Source organism: Colossoma macropomum, unplaced genomic scaffold (assembly GCF_904425465.1).
Source record: "Colossoma macropomum unplaced genomic scaffold, Colossoma_macropomum, whole genome shotgun sequence".
Taxonomy (NCBI): Eukaryota; Metazoa; Chordata; class Actinopteri; order Characiformes; family Serrasalmidae; genus Colossoma; species Colossoma macropomum.
The window spans coordinates 25,185,036-25,205,210 of record NW_023494796.1 but is presented as its reverse complement, the minus strand read 5'-3'; the positions used below and the strand labels follow the sequence as shown (position 1 = coordinate 25,205,210).

The 20,175-nt window shown below is 38.5% G+C and overlaps 1 protein-coding gene across 1 annotated transcript in view; it reads right to left on the bottom strand.

Annotated features, from left to right (window-relative positions):
* nrxn2b (neurexin 2b) overlaps window positions 1-20,175 on the bottom strand; it is an 843,638-nt gene that overhangs the window by 329,787 nt on the left and 493,676 nt on the right. Inside the window, exon 14 of the mRNA XM_036583184.1 lies at window positions 19,313-19,503. Coding sequence (XP_036439077.1) covers window positions 19,313-19,503 — 191 coding nt within the window. The remainder of the gene's footprint in view (window positions 1-19,312; window positions 19,504-20,175) is intronic.

Genomic DNA, 20,175 nt, shown 5'->3' with positions numbered 1-20,175 from the left:
CTGGCCATCTAATGCTCTGTGCTAGGCTGAACTGTTTGAGCACATTATATGTTAACCCTCTGGGGTCTAAGGCCATTTTCTCAATTTTTTCTATGTCTTTTTACCGTAACCTTTATAGACACTTGCATATAACATGACAGCCATATGTTTCATATTCAAATGCTCTGTTATTTCCATCAATACCTTCCAAAACCACTGCAGCGACTTCAGCGGCTATAAGCTCTTTGCACGCCATTTCAAGTGTCTCTGATGTTGAGTGAATGAAAGATTTCCAATATGATGGGTAAGTCATTAGGGATTCCCTGAGTGTTCATGGGTCCGTTTCACACAAGTGGACGGACACATGAATACACCAATTGCACACAGTGAGAGGCAGATGACGTGTATCTCAACCCCTCTTCATAGCCTCATAACTCCGAATATGAGTCATGTATGATCTCGCAATAAGATGGAACGGAAAGGGCAGACTCTACAGATTCAGGACATATTTGAACAATATTTCTGCTCTGTATTACCACAAATAAAAAACATATTTAGATCAGATCATCAAAGGTGATGCTACAGCCATCCGTTGCCAGGAGTCCTAGAGAGCACAACTGGCCTCGCTCTCTCTGGGTGGGTAGGATGGCCCCCCTTCTTCCCCCATCACTCAACGCAATGCTAGTCAGCACAGGCATCTGTTAGCTGACGTAACAGATCTGGTGGTTGGCCCTTTCCTCCGAGCCGCATTCGGCTGTCCAGTGACGTTGCATGAGCGGCAGTTCGAAAAGATGCGGTTGCTGGCTTCACAGGTCTCAGTGGACGCCTGTGTTAGCCTTCGCCCTCTTAGCACTGGTAGTATCGTGTGATTGCGGAGTCCTAACTAGTGGCTGGAATTGGAGACGATTAAACTGGAGAGAAAATTGGGTAAAAAAAGTTCCCAGAGGGTTAAACAATGCAATGCAGGACTGACATTTGCTAGAGGTCCCACAGTAGGATATTACGATATTCGTGCCCCAATATGACTACACTGCAATATTTAAAGCTTTCTGACATGCTTCATATGTATGATATGTATTACAACATTACATAGTGTTACATTATTGGTATTGGTATCTTATTAGCTTACAAATGAGCTTAGTACAGATGAAAATAAAACATCAATATATGGGCTTACATGTTGTGTATCAATACTGCTTATGCTACTTTATCTAAAATTGCAATTGCAATATATGTGTACATATTGTAAGCCATGTTGTACATTTTTTTCTTCCACTTAATAGGTACAAATAATATGCACATTTTTAGGGTATGACACTGGAATCATATCACTATCACAGACAATTTTATATACGCTTAAAATATTGATTAAAATAAGTTTTAGCATTTGGGAGATTGTATTTAGATTAGTGTAGTTCTGACTTCTGTTTCAAACTGATATTTGATGAGGCTAATACAGGTCTCAATTCCTACATTCTATAAATATTTACGTTTCAACATCTATATTGGTATCTGCAATGAAGCATCAGTCTTGACCCACAATTCCTATTTTGGTGCATCTCTACACATTACAGAGTCAAATCTTCTTCAGTACAAGTCTCCTAAATGGAAAAATGGATTTGAAATGAAGCCAGAAAGTGCAGAGGCCTGTGAAAGTGCCCTTACAATTGCTAGTTCACAAAAACCACTTAAACTATGTGGAAAAATTCTATATTTTATAGGTCATTATCTGCTAGTACAATTAAACATTCATGCTAAGCACCAAAGTTAATTATTCTGATGTCACATTGGCTGCTTAAAGTTACTGTAGAGGTGTCCAAAAACTAGTTCTACATTCAATCCTCTATGTAGATCTAGATATAGGGAATGGTAAATGAGTGTGCAACTGACGTCAGGTATTGCATGAGCTACCAGGGGAACTGAGTTGCAAAAACATGCATGTATGTATGCGTGCGCACATACACACACACACACACACACACACACACACACCACCTTGGTTTTATTCCACAGAGATTATATTGTGTGTTATGTCGCCGTCTTGCTGAGCAGTCCTAGTTTCTTTTGTTACGTTTCTAATTAGAGTATCATAATAACAAGAAGCCCCATCTCTTTCTCTAGCTCTCTCTATATTAAAAAATAATGCAATGTGTTGTTTTTAACCAAGTGTGTACAAGTCCATTTTGACTTCTTTGGTCAGGTACCGATTAGTGGTATAACGATACACAAAATACATAATTTAGTGGCAAAAAAAAAAAAACTTGGATGGAAATACACCTTATATTATATTGCAATTCTGTCAGAGCATTCAACATTCCAAAAGCACAATGTCTGAAATAATGCTAATAGCAATGTTGGATGATGAGCTCTGCATCAAAAACGGCTCTCTAACTCATCCGAAACATATTGAATGTTTTTCTATCATTCCAGAGAATGCAGGTCTTGGTGACTTTAGGGTCATGTGCAGCTGTTCCATCGTCCCATTCTGTTGGTCAATAGTAATCCCTTCTAAATCTATGTGTGTGTATAACTGAACACCTGTGTCAGCAATGGGTGCACCTTAAACTAGTTAATTCACTATTAGAAGGGCTGTCTGGATACTAGTGGACATAAAGTGCAGATGCTTGCTGGCACTGGGTATTTTCAGAGCTTCTCCAAATGGGACCAATTACGTGTGTGTATGCACTCGCTCACACACACACACACACACACACACACACACACACACACACACACACACACAAACTCCTTTTCCTTCCTTGATTCACTACCATAACAATCCCACATGGGCCAGAGATGGCTTACAGTTGCGTCATTCACCCAACATGGAAGGACAGGAGGGACAAGGCAGGAGCTACACAGAAGCACCAATTCCCCTTGAAGCCTTTACTCTGGGGAGGCTGTGAGCTTAACTCTCTGCTTCTGCAGCTAAACTACAACAACAACTTGCAGTTGCAGTCAATTCAGCCACACTGATAAACTCACTGAGGATCTCCTTTGTATTATGTGATATTCACCTGCATCCATCTATCTATCTATCTATCTATCTATCTACATACCTACCTACCACAAAACAAATATATACCTAAATATTGTACCTAATTATTTAACTAATCAATCAGAAGTGAATGATTCATGTTATATAATTTTTGAATAATATAAAAGTAATGAAGAATTTTCAAGTTGGACAACATTTTCTAACAATTGCTATTCAGTTCAGTAATGCTGAGAAGGTTACCTGTTGGCTGTAGGACTGGACAATCATGACATTTACAAACTTTGTGGATGTCAGAAATAGTTAACTCATCTTAGAGTTTATTATTCCTTTAAAAAAGTATAAACCAGGTCATTTAAGCCTTGCTGAAGGTATACAAAAACAGACAAACACAGTATAAACATACCAGACAGTCTAAATTGAGGGGTAATCATTTACAACTACTCAAAGAAACTGGAGAAACTAACAAGATGGCTCATATTTTAACAGATGGCTATCTATTTTTTCTCTCTCTTTCCAATCGAGCCCTCTAGAAAACACTTGAGATATGAGAATAGCATGTCTTTCTCTCTCCTCTTTCTATTTTTGTGTTCAAGTCATTGAAGGCTATTAGTGTGGATTAAAATGTCTGTTCATCTCTTCTCTCTCTGTCTCCAATTTGCGTGATTGCACAGCTATTTCCTTCTTTCTCTCTCTCTCTGAAGGACACTAGATTAAACTACGCCTCTCCAGCTAACTGCCTCTAACTGACTCGAATGCAAGTGACATTAGAGCATTAGTAAGAGAACTCAACAGCTTCTCACCTCAGAAAATCGCTAATGTGTTGCTACGCTGTGAGTTGCTGTGCATTCCTCAGCAAGAAATTTTAAAATTTATTCAGAGAATGCACACTGGTTGGCAGAATGCCACGTATGCCAGCAGTGCCCTATTGTTTACTTTTTACTGCAGATCAGAAAACTCCAGCATCTATTTCAAAATCATCTCCTGATTCAAAATGAGCTCCATTTTGCCCAGGGCCACTTCCTGTCATTTATCCAAACAAACCAGCAAACTTAGAGCAGCAAAACACGCTGATGAATGGACCACCACCCAACTAATAACCAGTCAGGGAGGGTCCTTTGGTGGTCCATTTCCACTGATGCTCAGGGTAGCGGTGGGAAGGTAATTGTGCATAGCACAAGTTGTACATAACCTATGGTCAGTACTTATAAACCTACAAAGGTTATCTATTGGTTAGTGTTCCTGATAAAGTGGCCAATGAGTGTATAACTGTAAGAAAACTCATCTTAAAGGAATGGTTGACTGAAATTTGACCAAACCACCATTCTAAGCTTAGTTAATCGAGTAAGACATGTTTGGAATTCACAAAGATTTTGTTAGATGCACTTACATTACTTTTAAGATACATCAGCCAAACCAGTACCAGCGCAAAACTAAAGAATTTCAAACACTAAACATGTGATTGACTATGTTCAGAGTAATGGCAAAACTGGGTAAATTGTATTTTTTTGGTGAATCATTCCGTTAAGGCTGTTACCCTAAATAGTTTAGTAAGTTAACTTAGGCTATTGACTTACTGATTTCTCAACCTACTGACAGAAACCATGTCCTGTTGTCCTTTCAGCACCCCTCTGTCCACGTTCTGAGTTTATAAAAGACGTTTTTATTGGCCAGCACCGCCAAACACAGCCATGTCAGCCAATCCTACAGCGAGCATTCATCACTGGGACTTGAAAGGGAACTCGTCAATCTGTTGTCACTCTTTTATCTAAACTGAACTTTCAGCAAAGTCATAATGAAGAAACCACCAGCTTTTTGATGGGACCCTGCTAGACAATTCTCAAAAGTCTATTTAAGACAAAAGCTGTGATGTTTCACAAAAAAGAAAAGTAACTTCGTCCTTTGTCTTGGGAACTTTAAAATGAAACATCACAATCGATTGCTGCCCTCCTCCCTGACCTCAGCACCATGAGAGATTCTTTTGCTCTGTGCGAATACTGGTTTTTGGCTGCCACTGTTTTTGTATGTAGGCCCAAATCGATCAGGCAAGGAAAAAGGGAAAAAAGGAAAAAGAAACAGTTGGGGGAAACAGTTTTAAATAGAGGAAACTGTGTGTCTCTGTGAAGAATCGTTTGTAGAGATGGTCTTTGTCCAACTGTGGTGCTCTAATGGGGGCACTGATCTTAAGAATGGGCCTTTATAGACCTGGACACGATAGAAAAATATAGATAGAAAACAGCACCCTGTCTCCACACTATAGCCTTTAGTCTTACATCTCTCTCCCTCTCTACAAAACATTTTGTATTGCGCACAATGTAAATGAATTTATGCCCAGCAGGCCACAAAGAGAGATGACACAATTCACCTTTTTTTTTTGGTATTGATACCAATATTGAAAACTTATCAGCATCGTCCAAGCCTGACACTAATCTTGTTTTTTCCTTACAAACTACTAAGCCTTAAAATTTTATTTTTAAATGAGGCACTTAAGATTAGCACACTATCATTCTCAAACTACTCAATACTCTACCACCCCACCGAAAGAAATACACAGCTAACAACATAACATCACACAGCGTGACTGTATGCCATTTCAGAATAGATCTGTTACAGAATTGGATCAGATAAATTATTATTGACCCTCCAATATCCGATTCAGCATTTTCTGATGATAGCCCAGTTACGATGTCTGGTATTGGAACAGAGATAGAGATCATCGGATCTCTAAACGCCAATTAAATCATGTTCTATGCACTTTTCTTTCAACCAGCATGCAAGTGCATACAGGTTTCTGTTTTGCTAGATTTTCATTAGCTCTTATAATACCTCTCTCTTTCTCTCAGAATGATCTACTAGCAGAACAAATAACAATTACATCACACCTGCTTTCACTCAGTCCTACTTACAAAAGGTCAAAATGATTTTACAAAATGATAAGAACTGGTGTTTATATTGATTTTAGATTAATTAAAAGTGGGATCAGTGATGAAATGAAAAAAAGGATTACTTTAACTGTGAAGTAAAAGCAGCCAAAGAAAATAAGGGAATGCAAACCTGACAGTGTTCCATAAAGAAGTTGTGAGTCTGTCTTCGCAACACTCTTTCTAAGGGTTTAGCAATGTCAACATAATATAAGAAATAAATAAATAAATATTTGATATTTTAATTTTTGGGGGGTTGAAAATGTTATACATGATTGTTTTCTACGGGACACTACAGGTTTCTGTACTATTTATAGCTCAGCTGTCCTGTTTCATAATACAATTAAGAAAATTTAACACAATCGAATTTTCACATTCAGACCTCAGAACAGAAAACCATCTTGAGTCTGAAAATGCGTAACGTTATACCCATGCTTCAATAAATGAAAGAAATAAATGAATAAAAATGAATAAATGAAATCTCTTATGAACAGTGCTACCGCAAAAAAGCAATAGGTACTGTGATAGCTGTATTACAGGATCAGCTCTATCACATACCAACAACAGAGAGGGGATTAGAAAGCCCAGCTCTCAGCCACAGTCTGGCAGCCCATGAGAGGAGAAACGATGCTACAGAACTTTTCAGGCTGTATGTTTACATGTCCCCAGACAGGGCTGAAACAGATGTACTTGTAAGTGAATATGAGGGTGAATATACAAGGTCTGGCTTTCAAATTCCAACCTAGATAGAAAGCTTTTTTGTTGTTGTTTATTTGTGTGTGTGTGTGTGTGAGAGAGAGAGGGGGGGGGGAGGGAGAGAGAGGGAGAGAGAGGGAGAGAGGGAGAGAGAGAGAGAGAGAGAGAGAGAGAGAGAATATTTCTGGGTGCGGATGGTAATGCAAAATGCAAAATGCAAATCTAAGAACATCACACACAGAAAATAAGCATGGTGGGATAGTATAAATTAACAGCTGAAATTAAACGTTAAACTATTCTTTTCAACTGATTCCTATGGAAAAACACAGACACACACCAGGGATGTCTGATCAATAGTCATTCTACAGAATCTTGCGAATCGATGGTTGGCCAATTTGCCATGGTCAAGGCGTGCACAGACCAACCCCACAGCTGGTTAAGATCATCAATAAGTTTTTACGTCACTGGCAGAAAACGTGCTTGCTCCAGAGCCACATCCAATCACACATCTCCATTCTGCTCCCTATGGCACCCATGAGAGAGTTTAACCAGTCCAGAGAAAACTGCTGCCTGTAAGTTTCAGGATTTCTAAATTGCTTTGTATCTGCATGATAGCTCATGCTGTTATTTTGAATAATGTATTTGCAAGCAAAACCCAATTACTGTATATTTTAACCCATGGCTGACAATATATTATGTCTACAAACAAGCCTTTTGTCAAAAAAGGACATTTAAAGCAACGTGTTGTCACAGTTATTAAAGATTTTGGGGGTTTTTTGTACTACATTCTTAAAGATACGTTGAAGGGTTATTTAGAATGAAACCATGAAAAAAAAGAAAAAAAAAAAAAAGGTTTTGGTTCCCTAAAGAACCTTTCAAGGCACTCTAAAACAATTTTTTTTATTTACATTTAAACATGATTGTCATGTTTGAACGCAAAGAACAGTAAAAATGTTTTATACCAATTAATTTTTTTTCTTAGAACCACACATGCAAGCCAAGAACCATTTACAGACCTACATTTTTAAGAGTGCATTTGTAACCTGATGAATGGATGAATAGAAATGGTCCACAAATACTTGGAATAAAATCTTGTCATCATACGTTAAAGTTAGGAATATTTTTCCTTCTCCAATTAGTTACCATTTCTTAGGTAAAAGGTCTTTCTAACAACAGCAACATGCCATCAGTGAATTCTGAATCTTAGCTGCCAAAAGATTTAAAAAGCAGCTGAAAATAATTACCATCTACTAGCGCTAGATTCTTACTATCTTTAACCTCCTCTAGTGAGTTAGAGAGGGGATGATACAATTCAGAGCATGTCTGACTAATTTGCGCCTCTCGACAGTTTCCTGCTGACCTCATTTCTCCAATGGGCTGTGCTCTTTCTGATTGCATTCTGGTGCAGACTGATGACACGTTCACTCCTTATTTTCCACTGCTGCACTCTGACACAACAACCAGGAGGAGACAGACAGGTGTGTACTGCAGACTGATCTTGACACACTAAAAAGGAATACCGTAACAAAGCGTTATCTTCCACTGTCCAGCATGGTCGTATACTACAGGGATTAAACTGGCCTGTTTTGCAGTCTGACATGCAGAATGTGTCTGACGTTGCCTATTATTCACAGCACATGCTTTGTCAATGGGAAAAGAAATGGACAGTTACAATAAATGCACTATATATAGGGTAAGATAAAGCAATATTTGGCTTTCTACAGCTGAGAGCACTTAACTCACTGGGCCACATTTTCATTTTCTGTTTCATCACTTCACTTGTACACAACCACCCTGGGTTACACGCAAGAAATATCATGACTTTACGGCCAAAAGCCACTTGTGGAAAAATACAATTATCACTATAAAAGTGCATTTATGTGAACAAAGCAAATGATATTACAGTTTTTCTTTTTACTGCTTGTTGCTTATCTTATTGTTTAGGGGGCAAAATAACCTAATTAATTAGCATTTTTTTTCTTCTATCTGTAGCATTTCTTCTGCTCTTTGGTATCTTCTGTTGTTTTTTTAAAGCTAATCTCAGAGGCTCTCTTGCTGATACGCAGAGGTGAGGGAGCAGGTGCAAGAGCGTTTCGCCAAGATCAATTACACTTCTGGGCAAACTTAAGTGTCACTGAACAAAAGGTTAAGGATCATTTGTGTTTTATCAATTGCTGAAAATACATGTATTTTTAGCAAATGATATCACCCAAAAGATCCTAAATGGGCTTGATAGAAGGGAATAGAAATGCTGGCTCAATAATACACTTTTAAGGGATAACTATTTTTCTTCTCAAGCAATGTTTGGCCTAAGAATCAAGATAATTACTGCATGTAGCGCAAGGTGACATGCAACAGCTGACTGACAAAACTGAAAATGAAAACTTGGGCCAGTAGGTACATGCTCTTAGCTTAGCAAAGAAAAATGCCAAATACACATTAGGATTCTTCAAATCACAGCTTGTTATATTTAATTATGATGTGCATGGAAGTTTTAATGCTCAAATATGAAAGGTATGAATGTTTTATGTTCTCATACATTTAACATACAGCATTGGAAAAGTGGAAATAAAACAAAATATGGTACGAAAACAGACCACATCTTTAATCAGTGAGCATGGCTAGAATTTCACAGCATTGCCAGATTAGCAGAAGTAACTGGATTAGAGAATCCTGTCCCTCAAACCACATCACTAGATGATCAAATGATTAATCACACTTTTATTCCTGGAAGAGACATTACATCTGTCTGTGGCTGGTGCTGTTAAGGGGCATATCTTTCACTAATACAGGAATGGCCTTTTGACTTTCAATGGAGTTTACTGGTTAGTACCCACAGGCCATTCTACTTCCATTTAAAGCCTGCTATGTTAAACTGTACAACTAGCTTCTGAAGCAGCTTTGCTCCTGGTGTAGTAAGTTGAGTAATTCCCTTCTTCCAACATTTGAACTAGTTTACGAAGTTTGTGTTAATTACATTATAAACATTACAATGTGCAGTTCAGGCGTAATACATGAAAAACTATTCTTGAGCTCCAATAACGACTCTCCGTAGATAGTCTATTCTTAATCTACATTCAAACAACATTAAGTAACGAATAATGCAAAATTGCCTATAGCAATTTTCACATTTTAGTCTTTTCCAAACACAACTTGACAGCCTATCAGTACTTCATTCTACAGAGCATTTTGATACAAAGGGGAAAGCAATTCCATCAGTGAGACAGGATTACATTCTCCCACTGTGCTTGTTCCACATATATTAGTCACAAAGACAAAAGGCCAATTTGTTCTTGCAAAGCCCGATTTGAAGCTAATTCACTTTGTGCAGATATATAAAAGCGGCACATATTTTAATAGCACTGAGCAATATATATGATGAGCAAAACAAAACACTATGCCAAGTGACTGGCTATCTTGCAGAGTCTTAAGCACATGCGACGCTATGGGTATGTTTACTGGAAGAGTAACATTCCCTGGCCTTTGATTTTATTTCATTCTAATTAGCTACAGTGGTGCTTGGGGCTGGACGCAGATTAAAATGAAGGAGGCCAGGGCTGAGCTGCTGTCTCAGCAACAGCTAACCGGCTCAGAATTGACTACACAACTGTTACCTGCTTAGGAGAATCAAAGCACCTAATCCCTGTCAAAAGGATAACAGTATCCAGCAACATCCAGTAATTACAGTGACACTTCAGTACACTGAGCTAGAACTAATCAACAATGCCAGCAAAACACATTTAGGAGAAGCTTTTTTTTTGGTACACTGCTTTATCACCCCAGGTTTTTGTGAATGCTTTGAAGTCTCTGTCTCTCCCGTTCTCTCTTTCTCTTTCATGGGAAAACAGTCTGTATAAGCCTTGATAGCTTATAGCTTTAAGAGTGCACTCTGTATGAATCCAACACTTCTGGAATGTTATTTGTGTCTTTGCCTCAATATTTTGTTCCCAGCTCCAATAGTCAATGCACCTGCATTTCCCTTGACATCCGAAATCCCCAAGTCTGCAATATATGAATGTTTTTATCACGACAGATTCTCAGGCCTTTCGTATTCAAAGTGAAAGTTTGGACAAGTATAAACCAGCTTCAACAGATTTCAACAGGTTTTGAAAAACACTTTCTTGGCAAATAAACTTGATGAGTAAAATTCCCTACACGACAGAGTGGGACTCCCTTTTCAATATCCTTGAGTTTTGCAGGCATATTGGGGACAGAGTTTATCATGTAAAGAGAAATAAGAAGCAGCTAAGGAGATGAAGGCGTTGCAGGAAGGATGTCATTCCATTTTCGGAATGCACTATTAGATCTGACTCCATTTTGAGATGTAGATGCAAAGGTCCAATGAAACAAGCTTTGCCAAAGGAAAGGCTACACGCCATTTGACCATGAGACCAGCTCAAGAGACAAAAGCAAAACAAAATAAATGAATTAAAATGTGAGCCAGTAGATCTATGCTAGAAGTCCAGCTATGTTCCAACTTCATACTTTCAGTCTGCACAACTAAAATGTTGACAAAGTTGTTTTTTTCCCCTTTCTTCTCTGTTTTCTTTTTTCTAGTTTATTTACCTCTGTCTTCTCAATTTGCCAGGCTTCAGTTTCATTTTGCCGGATGGATTCTTCCACAGGGGCCGTGTTAGCGGCAGACGTGATGGCCATGAAGACAATGAGACTCCTCACACATGCTTGTTTAGCAGCTGAATGAAGAGTGTGTCGATGCGTAACTTGTACACATTGTTTCGTGTCATCGGAGGTGTGTGGATGATGAATCACTCTCTGCATGTGTCCAGAAACGTGTGCATCTCCATAGAAATTGCACTATAAGAAGCATAATGCCTTCTGACAGCCAGTCTGGAGAATGTGTGCCTCAAAAAGGTTAGCTAAAAGCCAAATTTGTTTGCTGTGAATAAAGTAGCATTGCAAGAACTTGAAAGATGACACTATTTTGTGTAGGTGTATAGTCTATATCCATTCTAATTCATGTGACCATTATGTGCAAACGGACATTATCTTTGTACGGACTGCTAACTGCCGCCACGTCATCTGCCATCAATTAAGGTTGTCCCCAGTCATGTTCTGTCGTTTCAATCTTTCTCCACTATTCCTTTGTCTCCATTTCCTTTAAATGAGAAACACTACTCCCTCAGGGATGTTTAAAGTCTCCATCTGTTCCTCATCCCTCTCTTCTGATCTGCACTTTTTTTTTAAGCTTGTGAGGTGTGTGTTCCTCCAGCCTCCCTTTTTATTGACAGCTGTCACTTAGCGGCACATTCCTGTCATCAATACGGAACTCCGTTGAGTGAAATTGTCTAAATTGGTCGCAGTCATGCTAGCGTTGCTTCAGGGTATGACAGCAGTGACAGGCACAGATACACATAAAAATGACAAATGCCCTCGGCGAGGAAGACGATCTCATATGCGGTAAACATAAGCAGAAACTTCAAAGGATCTGCTTTAATTCAGTGCTTTTGCCCAGCTCTGGACATCTCACCACCCTGCAGTGCTTACTTCCAAATTCTGATTTGTTTCTCTCCCAGAAGTCCATTACTAACTAAAATATGAAACCTTGGCTTCTGAATGGCTTCACTGATTGGCGTATACACTTTTGTCAGCAAGACTATGGTTTAACTGCTCTCAAAAAACAAACACATGCGTATGTGGAACAACAGACATAATTAGCCAATTAGCGTCATGCTGAGATACAAAAAACCCAGTTTAAAAATGACCGTCCAGAGAGGACAAAAATGCAGCTCTTCATAAACAACTCATCATACTAGAAACTTCAAAGTGGGCCCGATGACTGTTGGGGCCTGTGAAGTTTGCCGCAGTCGGCAGCTTATAAGCCAGACTAGGTTTTTCTCTGCTTTACTTCAGAGACAGCGGAAATAATAACACCCTTCTCTTCCTAAACACCAGTACAACCTTCTACGAGAAGGCCAGGGCCTCGGGTCAGGTTCAAATTTCATGTTCAGGTTCTCACAGCCCTCCCCTCACTTTTAACAGATCCCCTGCATTTTCACTACTTTAAATTTTACTACTTAGTTTCTTTTTCCTCCCTACTTCCAATTCCAGTTTTTAATCTGGCATGCTGGAGTCACAGTAATTTAACCGAAACTATCATTAGAAACATGAGGTTTTTCTTGTTACTTTGAGCGATGATGGGCCAGTTCGGGTCAGTTTAGATACAATTTTGATGGACTTGAGTCAGTTTTGGACTTAATAACAAAGTTTGTCAGATGGGATTCAGACAGCAAGCTCTCAAGCTGTTATCAGGTTCAGACCAAAATTTCAGGCCTGATTAAAGCTCTACAATATGCTGAAGATATAATGGGTCTTATTTCAACCACACCCATTGACATTCACTACCAGTTGGTCATTTGCAATTTGATCACATATACAGGGATAGTTCCTATTCTACAGATTAATCCCATGCAAAGACTTTCAAGCTTCTTACCACAGTTAAAATCTTGTCTCACTGAAGCAAAGTACAGGTCAAATGCCTAATTGTCCTTTCCCAGTTTCTTCCTCACTAAGAACAGCAACATCTTTATTATTCTGTTTGTGTCATCGCCTTTAAAAGGAAGCGAGCTCACCCCATCAGCTCAAACTGCTGGCAGGGCGCCATACATCTTAAATGTCCTCTCGTGATTAACGCATTCCCTTTAATTGCACCAGACCCTGCAAGATGAAGTCAAGGCACAAGCACATCAATAAATAATATCTAAAAAGCATAACTGCTTTTGATCATTTGACTTCCTGCATCACTGCTCCCCGTGGATGGGTAGGTGGTGCATTTTCATTATTTTCTGACTGACACATGTCTCCAAATGCAAGGTTAGAGAGCAGATTTAGGTCAGTGAGTAACACTTTCCAAATTTTGACAGAGGATGTGGGAGGGGTGGTCCAAAAAAGTCTCCTCACTCGCTCTGGGACATAAACTCTGCAAGGCATGTGTGAGCCCAGCTTAGAATAGACTTAATTTAAAATGTCTGGGGAAAAAAACTCCCTCTCTACTTAGCCAAACTCTGGAACATCCATTTAGCAGAGTCAAGGTTCAGCCTTTAAGACGAGCACATTCATTCACACCTAAGTGCCTTTTAACCACTGTCATTATACTGGGAGGATTTAACCTGCCATATGTGTTACAGGGTGAAAAAAGGTGGAATTCTGCTTTTTTTCCTCTTACAACTATTATCAGCATCACACCTCTGATGAAAAGATGATCTCTGGCCCTGATTTTTTCATCATTACTTGTAAAGGATTGCAAAACAGAGAGGATGTGACTTTCAAGGTGTTCAAGGTGAGAGAGATTTGTTTAGACTTCAGCATGTTACTTCACATCTCAGGGAGTGGATATCTCTTGCCACAGCTGTATAGCCAGCCAAACGCTTGTTAATTACCTGAGGAATTGAATCACGTGTGCTAGACCAGGGAAAACACGACACTGCGGTCCTCTAGGACTGGCAGTGAAAAACACTGCTTTAAGCCAAGATAATTGTTCAAATCAGTGTCCATGGACAAAAACACAGCAGTATTATGTTTACCCTCCCTGGGTTAACTTATCTCTTCAGCATTTAAGGACTGAAATGTATTTTTTTCTTTCATGTCCAAGATCAAGGTTGATGTTCAGTGAGAAACCTCAGTTAAAGCCAGTCTGGCCTAATCAGTGCTAAACAAGCAGCTCTGAAACTTGTGTAGATATATTTTTTTAGAGTTCAGTCAGACTCCTAAGTAAAGAGATATGAAAAGTGTGAAAAGTGTGAATGTGATACTTCCTTAAATGTTACACAAAAATAATCTAACAACTTTAAATCAACGACTTTTAATAAATCTAAAGACTTTAAAAATAAAGCAATAAGAGCTCATGTGTTACAGTAATTTATCGCATTTATCGCATTGAGGAGTGTTAAAGTAAAATCCTGTTAACTGCAGTAAAATCACTGTACTGCTAGGCCTTGAACAGCTTATTGTTTTAGAAAAATGCAGCACAACATAAAAAAACACAAATATTCAATAAATCATTTATCACAAACATTTTTTTCTTTCAATTCAGAATTTAGTTAATCATATATGCAGATACTGATTATTTTATAACAGCTTCAAATGTGGCTCAGCCAATCAATTTTTTAAATAGGAAATACCAATTTTATAAACTGAGTTTCATAATGTTAAACTGAAAGTGGGCCACTGCCACTCATACAATCACCTGACCCCCCACCAGGTATTTAAAAATACAGAATTGGAGCTGAAATGAGCGTAGATTTTCTGGCCCTGGCAGAGTGCAGGTGTTTAGCCCGGATGAGGGACAGACTCATTTTTCAAGGTGAAGAGGATGGGCAGCAGCACAGGGACGACTGCATCCGCTTCCAGCTGCCAGACTGTCTCTGGGCCCTCATTTCCTCTCTCTGTCCACACACACTGGGTTTGGCTGGTGAATTTTGTCTTGGCACAGCAAGCGAGTATTTTCCCCCTGACCTGAACGCATGCACACACACACACACACACACACATACACACAGGTACACACAGTAACATGTGCACACACACACCACCACCTCCTGAGCAGGCATGCATTCAAAAGCTGAACAAACAGAATAATAATCGTGAATAAATAACTGCCTGCTCACCTTTCTCCTACTTTCCTTTTCTCTTCTACTCCGCCAGTTTCTTTCTATTTCTGTTTAATCCCTCTCTCCCACCTATTCTTTCCTCTATCCCTTTGTCTCTTTTGTTGCTCTTTCTCTCTCTGTCTCACACACACACACACACACACACATTCACACCCCATCTTTACTAATGCCTCTGTAAAGACATTTTAGTAAGTCCAGGCTCTGATTCAGAAGGTAAATTCCACCCTCCCTGTTCTGCATTAAGTGACTTCCGATTTGGTTGTGCAAAGCAATGGTGTGTGAAGACAACCCAATTTCAGGTTAACATTATGATAGTCTATTTTTACAAGTATTAAGATAGGTTTGCAGTCTTAGATGAATTCTTGTAATATTTAATGAAGGAACCGGTTTTCATCTCTTTATCTGACTGTCTTACTTTTAACTGTAAAAAGTTACACCGAACTTTCATTAGCACTTATCAGCACAGATGTACTGCATCTAGCGGTCAACAATCAAAGACTTCTCACTTATCGTGAATCTTACTCAAAAGAGAAATACATTTCAGGCCATAATGAAAAACTCAGCTTTGAGCATCACTGAAACCCTCTTGGATATTCAGTAGAAAAGGCTTTTTGCATTTGTCAGCCGTGCAAGTGAGCCAAAAGAGACAATAATCTGGAGTATGAGACTTACAATTAAGACTAGAGTATACTTCAGACATCACTGGATGCTGTACAGATCATGCCTTTGTGAGACACTCCCTGTGTCTCCAATCAAGTTCTTCTGTAAGGTATTAGTCACATCTAGTGCAGGGAATGTGTTCAAGCTGGGAAATGAAACTATACTGTACTGTTAATACTCAGATGATGTACAAGTACTGTCGTTAGTGTAGCGTGGAACGCAGCACACCAACTGCACTCAGTAGTCGCAAGCCGCCATAGCAGAAAACAGAGAAGCCAATAGAGGAAGTTGCTGTTTGAGATTTCAAATGGGATGTCTTTGTCCTATAGTATTATTATTTGCAATATGTCAAGTGTAAAATGTAGTTTGTCATATTGAACATCAGTAAAGTCATAATACCACTGACCATAATACCACTGACAAAATGACTAAAATGTGAGCTTTTATTCATTACAATCCACTGCCACTTTGGTTTTAAGGTCATATTGTATGTAGAAAATTACAAATAGTGCATTTGTGCTGCTAATTTAATTCTTTTTTAAAATTATGTACTGTTAAATGAGTAGCATAACTGACGCTAACATTTTTTGGCACACAAAGCTGTCATTTTAGCACAGTTTATCAGAAATAAAAGATACTATTAACATGGACTTCTAGTTTTTCTTTCTTTGAGACACCCAAAAAATATTAACCCCATTTTAAAAAAAATGTGGGGACACTGTGCAAAATGTAAATAAAAACAATGTACAATGACATGCAAAGCATTTATACTCTATATTTAATTGAAACAAAGACAACATACTAAATACTGAAACTAAGAAATTGTATTTTTTTTTTCTTTTTTTTTTTATATATGCCCGTTTTGAATTTGATACCAGCAACATGTTTTAAAAAAGTTGGGACAGGAGTATGTTTACCACTGTGTTGCATCACTACTTCTTTTAACAACACTATGTAAGCGTTTGGGAACTGAGGAGACCAATTGCTGTAGTTTTGAAAGTGGAATGTTTTCCCATGCATGCTTGAACTATGATCACAGACAATGGTTTTCAGAAGTGTTTCTGAGCCCATGCCGTGATTTCCATTACAGAATTGTGCCTATTTTTATGCAGTGCTGCCTCAGGGCCCAAAGATACAGCCACCCAATACTGGTTTTTGGCCTTGTCTCTTGCATACAGATTTCTCCGGTTTCTTTGAATCTTTTAATTATATTATGTACCGCAGATGATGAAATCCTCAAGTTCTTTGCCATTTTATATTAAGCAATGTTTTCTTGAATTGTTGCACTATTTCCTTGTGCAGCCTTTCACAGAGCGGTGAACCCCTCCCAATCTTTGCCTCTGAAAGACTCAGCCTCTCTGGGATGCTCTTGTTATATGTAATTTGACCTGTTACTGACCTATTGCCAGTTATCCCAATTAATTGTAAGATGTTCTTCCAGGTCTTATTTTGTCATGTTACTTGCATAAAATACAAAATGGGCATATCAACATCTGATATGTTGTCTTCATACTATTTTCAAGTAAATATAGAGTTATATTCACGTCACTGCATTCTGTTTTATTACATTTTACACAGCATCTCAACTTTTTTGTAAATTGGGTTGTATTTAAAATAATTTTAATACAGGACAGAAAATAATTTCACTGTGTGTTTACACTTTAAATTAAACAAACATCAAACCTGTTGTTTCTCACAAAAATAATACTTCAACATCTCTGAAATAACTGCTTTAAGAAGGTGTTTTTTGTCAAAAAGAAGAATTATCATAGTTTTGTTGGGTAATTTAGAAACAGAACAAATAAAACACTGACATCAATTTTCCGTGGTTTATTGTCATTTTCAGCTTATTTTCATGGCTTAAAAGTGGGACACCATTTGCCCCTGCAATGGGAGAATGACCCATGTGCCCTCACTGAGCACTTTATTAGGAACACCTGTATACCTCCTCATTCATGCAATTATCCAATTAGTCACTGGTGTGGTATTGCATACAATCATTCAGACACGGGCGAGCAGCTTCAGGTAATGTCCACATTAACCACCTGAACGGGGTAAAAATTTGCTCCCGGTAATTCTAACCACCGCATGATTTGGCGCCAAACAAGCTTGTTTAACTCTCTTAAACACTCTCTTAAATCTCTTCGGATCTTCACGCACAACAGTCTCTGGAGTTTACTCAGAATAGTGCAATAATTAAAAAAAACAACAAAAAAAAAAACAAAACACAACAACTGAGTGGCAGTTCTGCAGATGGAAATGTTTTGATGATGAGAGAGGTCAATGGAGAACGGCCAGACTGGTTGGAGCTGATGGTAACTCAGATAACCACTCTGTACAACTGTGATGAGCAGAAAAGCATCTCAGAATGAACAACATGTCAACCCTTGAGGGGAGTGGGCTACGTGCAGCATGATAATGCACCATGTCACAAAGCAAAAGTCATCTCAAAGTGGTTTAATGGAAACGACAATGAGTTCAGTGATCTTCAGTGGTCTTCCCAGTCTGAGATCCGAATCCAACAGATCACCTTTGCAATATGAAAGAACAGGAAATTCGCTGCGTGAAAGTGCACCTGAAAAATCTACTGGAATTGCATGAAGCTATAATGGATCAGAATCACAAATAAAAGTTTCCAACATCTTGTGGAATGCATGCCACAAAGAACTGAGGCTGTTCTGAGAACAAAGGGAGGCCCTACCTATCAGCACAGTGTTCCTAATAAAGTGCTCATTGAGTGTATATTGTCAATATTGGAGCAAAACTTCCTAAAAAGTAACTTTACAAGAGAATTGGAAAAATGTTCTTAACTACCAAAAGAAGAATGTACCAACAATTTATTCTATTTTGGACCTTTTTATTTGATAAGCTCACCATGAAAATTTGACACAAGCCTAACTGACAGCTAGCACTTTCAAATGATATAAATTACATTTAAATAACATGCATACCCATGTATGTATGTATGTAAATGAGCATGGATCTTTCATTTAATCGCTGTGTACTGTGTATCTCTGTAGGTATCAGCAGTGACTCCCGTCTCTGTCAGTGTAATATATCAAGATTATCTTTAGACTATGGCCTATTTGTTCAGGGTACATTTTCCAAGCTGACTACAGGGCATTTTTGTAAGCCTTCTAGATAAGAGCATCTCCTAAATAATGTAAATGTGTAGCAATTTGTTATTTAGTATTATTAGGGCTCGATTTAAGATGATCATAATTTAATGATTTCAGATGACACATTCATAATTTGCTGTATCTTGCACTACAAGTCAAGTTTTGAATTGTGAGAACACCCACCTGCATGTGTTATTAGTGGCATATAATTACACAACCTCATGAGGCCCCTTTTATATGTATATACTCTTCATTTACGTTAAGCTCAACAAACATGTCTGTTATTAGTGACACACAGTCTGGCAAGGAACGTACCTTTAAGGTCCAGGTTGCGTGCTCCATTGGAGTGCTGGGTGACGGTGTGGGAATCGATCTTGAGTGTGTGCATGTTGTTGGTGTCGCGGGAAACCACCACATTGTGCCACTGGTTGTCATTCAATGGCTTGTCTGAGTTGCCCTTCATCAGAGAGGGTCCATTCCCCAGGTCAAACACATAGTGGACGTATCTGAGAAAAGAAGAATGACAGCCTGTTACCTCAGAGCTAAGGGAAAAAAAATAAGAAGCAATGAATTGCACTACTTCTAGATGGTCCTTTAACACACAAACAGATCTGGAGTTATTCAAGGATAGAGGTAAAAATATGATTTACAAAGATAAGCAACTCAGGCTGCATTTCAAAACATCACTGTATCATTTGTTTGCTACCATATTTTTTGATGGGTTCAGGCAAGATGTCTCAAAAAACATTACTCTTTTGAGGATTGGTAAGAAAGCTTAAAATGTGCATGGATGACCTAAGGAATGGAAGGAGAAAAAAAATACATTTAAGTACTTAAAGCGAATGTGTTTTATTTTTTCAGGATAAGAGAACAATCTGTCAGTTCAGAAAACATTCAAATGTCTTGTTGGTTGATAAAGAGTTGGGCTCTAAATATGTCAGAATGATGCTGCTGGATGGGAATGTTGACGCTCTCTTCAAACAGAAAGATACCAGGCAACATTTGTGCTGCTCCCAACAGAGCACATTTTGTTCTGTTCTCACATAAAAGCACCACTGTTACATGCAACAGAAAGCTGAAGAAGAAAAGAACAGTGACAAAGCAAAGTCCAGCCCCTCATCACCACCTGATAAACACTACATACAATGTAGTTCACACTTTATGGCCTATCCACCTGT